Here is an 11,156-nt window from a genome sequence, read left to right on the forward strand (position 1 = left end):
CCCTAACCTCCGCCCCAAAGCGATCGCGCTTGTCAATATTTCTGATGTTGTCTGGGAGAGCGTTCCACAATCGACATGCGGAAACAGTGAAAGATTTATTATATAAGGTTGTCCTATGAATTGGAGTTGATAATAAAGATGCACCCCTACGAGTTCTACGTGCACTAATATCAGACATAAAAACGAAACTTTGGGCCAAATAACTTGGACAACCATTGTGGATTAGTGCGTGCAACAGACTAAGTACATGAAGATCTCTAAGTTCTTTGGATTTTAATAGGGATAATTGCTCAAAATAAGGAGATACGTGGTCATCACGTCGTAAGTTGAAAATAAACCGAATACAATAATTCTGTGCACGCTGAATTTTACTAGAAAGGTCAACAGTCATGTCATTGATCACCACGTCACAGTAATTGAAGTGAGGTAAAACTAGAGTTTTCACCAACATCACTCTAACATGAACACACTACAACATGAGTAATGTTGTAAATGACATAAGTAGCATGGGTAAACTATTATTAAATAGTAATTAGCAATAAGTTAGAATCAACAAACTACGTACGAAACAACGCAACGCTCTCTCACATTAGCCATTGCTGACAGTAACTTATTTAATAATATATTATAAGTGTTTGAACACTAATATTTTTAAGTAGGTTTATTTTCTTAACGAACTAATACGAAATGAAGTTACAAAATCAAAAGCTCATTATTTATTTTCATAATTTGATTAACCAACTGTAGCATCTTATTCACGAACAACTAAATTTCTCTACTACTCGTTAGTCGGACTCGAAGGCAGCTCCAGTTAGTTGCCTGACCCAGCTAGCAACAGGGATGATGTCAGCCAGCACGACTGGTAGGGCGGAAGATGAACAGGATCCCTTGCTGTCCACGTAGATGAACTGACCGTAGAATACACCCTTGTTGACGAAAGCGTCCCCCCAGTCACCCTGGAATCAGGGGCAAACTAAAGTTTTACTTATTAACGATTGTGGGACAATTAGTAAACAAAATAAACTTTGCGCAGGTCTTTTGCAAATGGCGGAGGCATGGCTAGAGCAGAATTCATGTATGAATTTGTTCATGCGTTTATAACCATGTCGCACAGGAGTGATAACGAAATCGACATTTTATGACTTCAGGAACTATACTAGACAAAAGAGCCGTACGATTATTAAAAAAAAATATTATTTAGATTACATGATATAAGATAATCATCTATCAATTAAATTATTCCTTTATCCTGGAGAATGACATCATGGGGGATAAACGCGAAGAACTATCTATTAGAACTCCAAAACGGAAGTCCTAACCATTTAAAAATAAAAGTAAAGGCTTTCACATTTATTTTTATTTCATTATTTTTCTACACACCTTTTATTAATGAGAAAGAAAGAAAATATGATGGAGAAAATGCTTATTGCAACATTAATTAGTGCTTACAATAGAGGACTGGTGAGTGGGTCTCTGTTATCCACTCGCTCGTAGAAGCATTTTCGCATTACTTCTAGAAAATGCGTTCAAGAAGTCTTTTCTTTTGATGTGAACCATAATGCATTACTTTCTTTTGCTTGTGCAGCATTCCCCTTAATATTATGAGACAATTTGTCATGCTTATCGATCAGATGATTCTTTGATCAGATAATGGTCAGTAGAGATCGGAGTTAGCTGGTCGCTATTGGTTTCAACCTTTCTTTTATCCCTCCATATTGTGAAGGTAAATGAGGTGTTACTGACATGCTTCATGTACCCCTTAAAAATACACCTCGCCATTTCTCTACTTCTTATCTGTAGAGGATGTACCCTAGAGCCTAAACCAACACTGGATTAGATGAGAAAATATTTTTCGAATTTCAAAAATTGATATTTATAGAGGCAGGTATCCAATTGACTCCGATGTGATTTACAACTATAGCATTCTAAAACACGGGGTTTTAAACACCTAACTTCTCAAACAACTGTTAATCTTTTACTATACTCCCAGACTTAATAAATAATTCTTGAAATTTTGTACAGATTAAAAGCATCTAAGAAATTTCTAATATCAAAATGCTTTTAAATATTTAAAGAATTCATGAATGGGATTGGTTTAAAGTTATCAACTTGAACAGCAAATGCAGTACGAATGTTTGTAAATGTAAGTTATTTTTGAAAAGCAACATGAATGAATATGATTCTGAGATTTCTATTAACTTTTCAACGCAATGTTCTACAACCTCAGTGAAGCCTGTTACAGGATGCACTCCCTCCTTCTAATATCTGAGCAATACTTTTCCACATTTTAGTTTACACCGAATCCTAAAATTTTGTTTGCTTATCAGTAAAGTTTATTTTTTTACTAACCTTGTTTCTTATTGTAAATAATAGAAAAACTATTACTTTATTTCCCACATAGATTAAAGTTTTGTATTATAGTAATAGGAAAAAATACTAAAGCCTTAGTAAAAATAAAACCTGGAAGGTTATAAACAGAATACTTGATTTTTACTGGACATTTTAAATGATATGTATGAACACACTCCTGGTCAAAGCAAACGCACTACCGTAATATTTCTTACTGTTGATAATAATAACTATTTGAAAAAAATATTGTTATAAGTACATGTTATCTGAAGTATTTCCAGGTCTTTGTGACACCACTGATTATTTGGCTAATATTGCCATCCATTTATCAGTCACTTGCTTTGATAAGCATCAATCACATTATTGATATCAGTACTATTCATTTTATGGAGGTTTTTTGATGATAAAGGGATTTGTGTAGTTTTATTACTTATTATAAGTGGTATTTGTTGCGTCTATTGTGCAGTTTTTAACATTCTCCGAAATTTGACTGAAGCAGAGTGTGCCCGAGTAAGAACTTTAGTGAATGACGTTTTCTCACAGAAAGGTAACAGGGTCGGTCATGAGTGTCAGGTGTGTAGGAGGCAAACAGTCCTCACACAACACCGAGCAAGAAGGCTTATGTGTTGCTCGCGAGCATACGACTTGAGGCTGATTGTAAAGCTGTTATTCACTGATAAGACTTATCAACTTAAAGGCTTCAGCTGGGCAAGAGAGGGTGTGTAGAAGGCGAGGAAAGGGGTTTGAAGAAACCTAAATTTTCTAAGAAACAATTTCAGTCGGCTCACTTATGTTTTTGGGTTGGGTAAGATCTGTCGATTTCCCAGAAATAGTGACGGTAGGTAGGCCAGCGCTTACGGTACGAAAATATGTAAATGGTATCCTTGAATAGCATGTGGTTCCATTACATAAACATTTAATGCTAATGCTAAAGAGATATTCATGATGATTCACGAAAATGCTCGGTCGCAGACCGCTGCACTAGTTACAGCATATCTTCAAGACCACAGAGCACAGTTGACTAGCCAGCGAGAAACTCTAATCTCACCCGATACATGTATGAGATAATTTCAACGGGCGAGTTAGAGCACTGGATCAGCCGCCGAAAGCTCTTGGCAATCTCGAAATTCGTGTGAAATATCTTTCATTGCATCAGACATTTCATAGCAATGTATCGTAAAACGTCATTACTTATTACAATATAACATACTACTAGTTCTAACCCATTCACTCACACATTCATACATCATAAAGTTTCCTAAAGCTGTAAGGAAGTAATAGTAAAAACTTCCCTCAAGAAGTCCTCAATAATGGGATGTAGACTGGAGTCTGTTATCAAAGTCAGCGGAGGTAACATTATGCACTGTAATGTGAGAATAAAGTCTTAATGTGAGTATATTCGCTAAGTATATTTATACATAATTTATGTATTGTTATTACACAAAATTTAAAATATATGTTCACTACTATTAGTTTTATTTATTTGTAACCAAATAAAAAATATATAAACAAATCAAATACCGACCACTATCTGTTCTTCCACAGTAGATCAATGATTTGGCGCTTCGTTTATTTTAGCTAGGAGTGTTTTATACTATGAAATGCTGGAAAATTAAAAGAAATGCTGTACAGTTGATCTACTGCAATTACTGCACAAAACTTAAATCAAAGAGCACATTTAAATACATATTATTAAAAAAAAGAAAACTTCAAAGTACATATCCACTATCAACCATCAATGAGTTTTCTTTTTAATGATGGAAATTGATGTGCAATAATAAAATTATTGATATCGCAAGCCTATTTTATTAATATTGTAAGCCAGTTTTTATTTATCTGATTTTATATCTAGTGTGTAGGTCAACATTTTGACTTCATATACATATTTTTTAATTTAAAATAATCTTTTATCTGAATAGTTGCATAGCATGGGTTGGTAGAAAATATCCTTGTACATAACAGTCATATCTGGAAGATTACTAATATTAATTAAGTTGTATATTGAAGAGAAAATTCGGATTTTGTATATGTGTGTAAAAATGATTGAAAAATTCCTGAAGTTAATTATATGTTTTACTATTTTCTCAAATATTTTCCTTCTTTAAAACTTTGTTCCCCTAGGCTTTATATCTTTGAATCCTTCCCTCCTTTAATACAACTCTGTATGAAAATAAAAGTGGTGTAGCAGCCAATAAAAATTTAACAGTGGGCGTCCCGTGTAGCTATGCGGGATGAACTGCGTCGTTTCGCCAAACTTGTAACCAACTCGCCACAGTTTACTTTCTCTGTTCGCGCTTATTTGACAATCCGATAGCTTTAAGCATGACTATAACTTTGGCCCATTGTGGTCTACTCACAGGTACACACGCAAATAAATTACTGTACAATACTCACGTCACAGAGGGTGGTTTTTCCTTTATTGTAGGCACATGCCATTCTGTCGGTCCATGATAGACTAGAGCTAGAGTACGCAGCTTTGCAAGACTTCTGCGATATCCATCTCATGGTACCTTGACGAAGAGTAGAGTTAGGTTTGTCCTCTTCATCCTCGCCCTTTAATAAATAACATTGTAATTGTAACTGAAATTTCACTAGATGAATCATTTCAATTGAACTCGTAAAAAATGGTTTATTTATGACTTTACTGTGTTTCCCCAACCAGCTACGACCATCTTAGTATTAAGACGAGGTCTTCTCTTGGGCAACTTGATGGGTTTTACCGCATTGGACCACTGGAATTTCTCGGAAATCTGGACACAAGCGTAGTCGTAGTCGTAGTTGTGGTTGTACTTCGGGTGTACAACAACTTGAGCTACAGTGTAGAAGGTGCCGGTAAATCCATCATCACTACCAGCGTTGATTTGCATGTCTTTGGGATCTTGGCTGGAACAAATGTTCGATCATGATCATCTTTCACATTGAATTTTACTGTCCTGTTGACTGTTGGGCAATTTAAAATATTCGATATAAAGCTGTTTTCAACTAGAATTTAAATAAATTCTATCAAATGGAACTAAAATACCTGGAGTCGATTTAAAAATAAATAAGTACAGAGAAATATGTAATACTCACTAAAAAACGTTGTCTGCAGTACTGACGACCCAACTCCGGCTAACTATGGTGGCGGCACACCAGAAGTAGTCCTGAATAATGACCGATACCTACACACAGCCCAGACATTCGTCAGCATTCCGAAAAAGATATCCTACCTTTCCAGCACACATTAATTTTCGGACTCTTTAATGGTTGTGATTACAAATTAACTTTATTTTACATTTCTATATTATTAAAAAGCTATTGAATTGATTATATGAAGTAGACTTGTCACACATATCTTATAAGAATTGTTTTGGTGGCAAACATGTAATAAAGTTAATATTTTTCTTTGATAACCATCAAAATATTTGGTTGTTGTATAGTTTGTGTAAGAGAAATCTGACTGACACAATGTGAGGGGTACTTAGTATTGAGCTACATGTATGAAATTTGACGTATTGGTTAGTATTTATCTCAGAACATACGAGAAAAAGCAAACATTGCTAATTTCCGATTTTAATGGAATTTTGTGAAACAATTTTTAGCATATTTATCGCAAAAACATATATATATATATATATATATATATATATATATATATATATATATATATATATAATTTCAATAAACATTGAATCGCAAAAAGTACTTGGGTACTTGCTCCGCCGGGACTCGAACCCGGATCTCTCACTTGCCGGGTAAATGTGCTACCATTACACCACTTTTTGCTAGAGCCCTCACTTTTTACGATTCAAATATTTTGTATTTGGCCATTTCTTTCACATATTTACTTTTTTGTACGTTTGTTTTACAGAGCCTATAAAAATAAAAATAAATAAATATAAAGTGAGGGCTCTGTGTGTAATGGTAGCCCATTCACCCGGCAAGTGAGAGAGATCTGGGTACGAGTCCCGGCGGAGCAAGTACTTTTTGCGATTCAATGTTTATTGAAATTAAATTAGGCTATTGTCACCTATACAAATTTAATTTGTATAGGTGACAATAGCCTAATTTAATTTATATAGTTTATATATATATATATATATATATATATATATATATATATATATATATATATATATATACACGAATCACTGTGTTAAGTAGAGAAAAATTAAAGAAGAATTTTTCACTTCTATATTTCCGGGATTTAATACTCTAGTCTTCAGGAAGTTTTAAATATAAATTAATACATAACAAAAAAATTATAAAAAGTAAAAATGAATCAAGAAAACATAAATGTAAACATAAAGCATAACATTAGGTAAAATCCATCTGAAAAAGCTTTCTAATTTAAGTGAAAGGATGGAATTATAATTATTACTTTTAAGAAGTTTTGGACCTATAAAATGTATTTTAAAAGTTATCTAATTTAGACCAAATGGATGTTTTTATCTAAATCCATAAACATATATGTAGATTTATATGTGTGTTTTTATATGTTTCTAAAAGTAATAAAGTACACGTTACCAAATATTTTAGGCATCAAGATTTTATAAACGAGCAATGCATACGGGTTTCTACCCCTAAAAGCCGGCTTTATTAAAGCCGTCCATGATTTGTCCCCATAAAAATAATGTTAAATCTAATGCAGTGTTACTCCCTTATTTTCGATCATATGATGTTTAATTTTAAACTAATTTTAAATAGATCAAATCACTAGCATCCAAACGCTTTTTAGTTTTTTTATTAAGTATATAGTTCTTGAACATTGAAACGATAAGTACAACAATTTATTGAAACTTTAAAACGAGACATCTCCTATAATTCTACGACTAAAAATAAGGACGTAGAACTGCATTATGTTCAACGATATGTTTATGAAAAAAATCTCAACATCATTTTACTGCAGCCGCACAGTGGGTCCAAAGTGTGTAAATCTCGGATTAAAAATTGAATATATGCCATTTTTTGAACTCTCATTGCTCGATTTTGCTTAAGAATCACCTCTAGATGAAAATACGGATATTAGAATTGATAACGTACCCAACGTGACCGAAGGTCAGTCACAATAAAGCGGGAAGCTGGTAAAGTGAAAATCCGATTACCGGCCGCGCTCCTCCTCCTCACTTTTAATAGTGCAGTAATAAGATCGCTTACGGATTACCAGTCTTCAATAATTGAATTGTCTTTCTCGGCTAAACTTGAAACAAAGGTTTCTTTTATTATTGAATGTCGGGAAGTGGAAGAAAACATACGAATCATTATAACATGCTCACACCATCGATACAATTGTTGATTTAATTTTCAGTTAAAATTAAGTTCCCCATATATCCCGCGGTTTGTAAAGTACCAGTATGTTATAAATGTTCTACTCTTCTGAGAAGCGTTAAATTTGGCTAACCCAGTGAGCCCCTTCGTAATATAAAGGGATCTATACATATGACGTAGCTGTGGTGGGAAGGGTTGGGGGTTTTTGAAAAGTAAAATGTTATAATTTAATAGAGTGGTCAATAGCTGTTTAAAAGGTCTGAAATATTTTTAATAAAAAAATAATAGTGTCTGTTTCCACAGCTTATACATGACAAATATATTAGCAATACTTTTGTAACAAGTTAAGTATTTTTGAACTTAAATGGAAAATAAAATAAAATGTAACTTGTTATTGGTTATGAAAATATTTTGGAAAGATCTTGGAAAGAGGTATTACGTACTCATAAACATTCAAAAATATGCATAATAGTTACAAAATTTTGTTTACAAAACAAGTTTAAAACATTGTTGTATTTTGTATCAATTAGACCTTAAAGCTTTGGTTTAAAAAATTGTTACTGGTTCTGGTATGTAGGACCCAAAAATATAGATGTACCCAATAATACAAACAAATATTATATTTTAAAAATGTAATTTAATGCGTATGTAACTTATAAATGGATTTTTTAAATTAGGAAGATGCACGGAATTTTGGAAACAGTAATGTATAATTAGCTAAAGGAGAATAAAATAATAACGTATTTCTAATGTATTATTATATTCGTATAATTATTGTAATTTTGTCAGAAATACAATTCTTTTATTTTAGAAGTACATTGCTGCAAACATATACATTGCTGTAATTCATTAAAAAATGAAACAAAACATTATCCAATTATTCAAGAACTAAGTAATTGTATTTTTAATGTATATTACTTGATGATGCAAAGATTGCCACCAACGTAGCGCTATCTTTACAAAATATTTGAGTAATCTTCTGCTAGAATTGATTTAAAGTAACTTTCCTTTTGGAAGAGTTAGGCCATGTTTACCTTACTTCTATGCCAAATATATATTTATCTCGGCAGCTAAGACAAATTATCTCACTAGAAATAAGTCTGGAGCACATGTGTCGCTCTGTGCAGTCGTGCAGATATTAACATCAAAATTATATTAAAATGTTAAGTAAAAAAAGAACTTAATCGATTTTTTAAACTAACCTACCACAATAACGGATTAAAATAAATTAATACTTTCACATTAAGTATGTTAAGTGTACAGAATGACGACTCAGTTTATCATTGTTGTGATATCAGCTGAAATGTTTGCTATATAGATAACCACCGACAAGTTAAGTGTTTTGTTTTACGTTCACCACAGTTTAGTCAGTTGATCACGCCACGACTTTATTAATATTTCATTGCCGCCCTCTATCGTTCTTTATGTAAATGTGTCTAACCAATAAAAACAAAGTACATAAGGCATATAAGTTGTGTAAGGCATATTGAAAGTTGGTGAGGTGCTAAATAAATATCAAATGCCATATTCCAGATGTAATGGATTAATTCAAAGGTTTTCAGTTATGTTAATGCATAATGCTCATGAAGTTGTTATAATAACACATTTGGGCACAAATTTCCGATATATTTACTGAATGTACAATTTTCATTTTGATACAAGAAAAGCTTGCACTTTACAATGGTGTTAGAGTTATTATGATAATCTCAAATATACCCATAAATGTATTGGTTATTTGAATTAAAACATAAAAATAAAATAAATTATATGAAGGTGCACTCCATAAATCATTGTGGTTTTGTATATACATAAATGTATGTATGTACAAAGTAAGTAACAAATTGGAAACGCAAAATTTTAAACATCGAGTACAAGTAAGTACATAGTTCCATCAGGTAATCTAAGGAATTAAAGTCATTCTTCTTCTAAATCTGAATAGTGGTTAAGAAAATTAAAAAGGTCTCCATCGAAAAAAACATTTGAAAGTATTTTAAAATAATATATTGAAATTTTATGTAATCAGCGTGGGATTAAGAAATTCTCTATTGGAACATTAAAGATGTAACTTATTTTGTGCGTGTCTAGAACAAATAAATTAAAAATTACTTTTAGTATTGATCCAAACTTCAAAACTTGAAGGACCTTTTTATATTTCTTCATCTACATATTATTCAGATTTCCTTTAAAATACTGCCATTGTATATTCCTTAATGGGGTTTGTTGAATTGAATATTCCCGGAGTACAGAATTACTTTCTTTAGAGAGTTTCTTACCTGTTTTAAACAACTGTTATCCTTTTGTTTGGCTTTCCATAAAAATAGACTGATCTTGTAAACGTGAAATGGTGCACATTCGATTAAAACTTACCAAGTACGGGTGTTGTTGTATTGTTGTTTCCTTCCCGTCATATATACCCAAAGAAATGGAAGTACCTTCATTTTCTCCTTGAAGTCTTCCAGGTGAGATATGTCTTGTAGAGCTGATCTCGGGGATTACAATTAATCCTAAAATAAAAAAATCAAAGTGCATGTACATGTTTTAAATTTATTTAAACTTGACTTGACACAGCAAACCATGTATATTACATATATAATATGCATGCACAATACAGAAAGCAGGAGACTAAGATGGAATATTCAGTAATTATAAAACACACTGTATTAGTAATGTATAGTTAAAAATTCATAATTGCAATGTTAAGGCTTCATAATTTATTTTTTACTACAAAATATTTAAATTATTCTCGTATGTATGATACTTGTGAGTCTCACACGGATTATTTAGCATATATTCGCAAACTGCTGAAGTTAAAATATTCTTGCAAGTCATGGATTTGTTTTAAAAATTGGAACAAATCAGAAATTTGAAACTATAGCGGTACAACAGAATTCGTCTCAACATGCATCTAGTAGCGTGCGCTACATTACAGTGACAAGCAACAACAGAGATTCTTTCTGTATAAGCAACCTACATCGACTAAAAAAAGATTTAAGGGGTTTGCTACCATTTTTATAAAAAATAAATGAAGCAATATTCACATTACATTAACATTAATTAATACTTTTCAAATATTACTTACCTAATGTGAACAAGAAAATAGGGTGGAGATTCATTTTTAGTATGAATTGAAGAAAATTTGAATCTAGTATAGTAAAGGAGTTATTGTGTTATCTATAAGAGATTAGAGATTTTAACCTCTTGAGATAACAGATGGAAACCAATAGTTTAAAGTCGGGTTTGTTCTTGCCAACTCTTGGCCAACTTCTTGCCAAAGCTTGTATAAGTAATAACCTCCAGGTATTACTAAGTGTTGTAATAACCTCCAGGTTATTACAACACTGTCCCGTTCCGAATGAGTCGAGAAGAAATTCTCTCGGGCTCGTAATGCCGTTACTATTAGTAAAAAAAGTAAATTTACTAGAGTTTCCAACTGTTGTAGTCTAAAACACTGCATAGTTCAATTTATATTTTAGAAATCAATCTGAGTGCACATCACCACTTCAAAAATGTGGGGGAACTCTGATTCTCTTTGAATCTTGGGTATGATGTCCAGACCGTCC

The 11,156-nt window shown here is 32.3% G+C and overlaps 1 protein-coding gene across 1 annotated transcript; it reads right to left on the reverse strand.

Annotated features, from left to right (window-relative positions):
- Positions 1 to 688: 688 nt before the first annotated feature.
- LOC124357060 (trypsin-7-like) lies at positions 689 to 10,804 on the reverse strand. The gene is made up of 6 exons (XM_046808463.1): positions 10,676 to 10,804; positions 9,964 to 10,100; positions 5,422 to 5,510; positions 4,995 to 5,232; positions 4,744 to 4,902; positions 689 to 956 (listed from the first exon to the last, which is right to left on the reverse strand). Exons 1-6 carry the CDS (start codon positions 10,707 to 10,709, stop codon positions 786 to 788), a joined length of 828 nt encoding a protein of 275 aa, XP_046664419.1. The 5' UTR covers positions 10,710 to 10,804; the 3' UTR covers positions 689 to 785.
- Between the last annotated feature and the right edge of the window lie 352 nt (positions 10,805 to 11,156).

The sequence above is a fragment of the Homalodisca vitripennis genome, chromosome 3, assembly GCF_021130785.1.
Source record: "Homalodisca vitripennis isolate AUS2020 chromosome 3, UT_GWSS_2.1, whole genome shotgun sequence".
Lineage (NCBI taxonomy): Eukaryota > Metazoa > Arthropoda > Insecta > Hemiptera > Cicadellidae > Homalodisca > Homalodisca vitripennis.

Bases quoted from the DNA above. Each gene is read 5' to 3' on its own strand.
- LOC124357060 (XM_046808463.1), bottom strand. From the start codon at position 10,709: ATGAATCTCCACCCTATTTTCTTGTTCACATTAG. The intron at 5,511-9,963 runs GTAAGTTTTAAT...GGCTGTGTGTAG, and splicing joins TACAACAACACCCGTACTTG to GTATCGGTCATTATTCAGGA. The intron at 4,903-4,994 runs GTAAAGTCATAA...TATTTATTAAAG, and splicing joins TAGCTGGTTGGGGAAACACA to GGCGAGGATGAAGAGGACAA.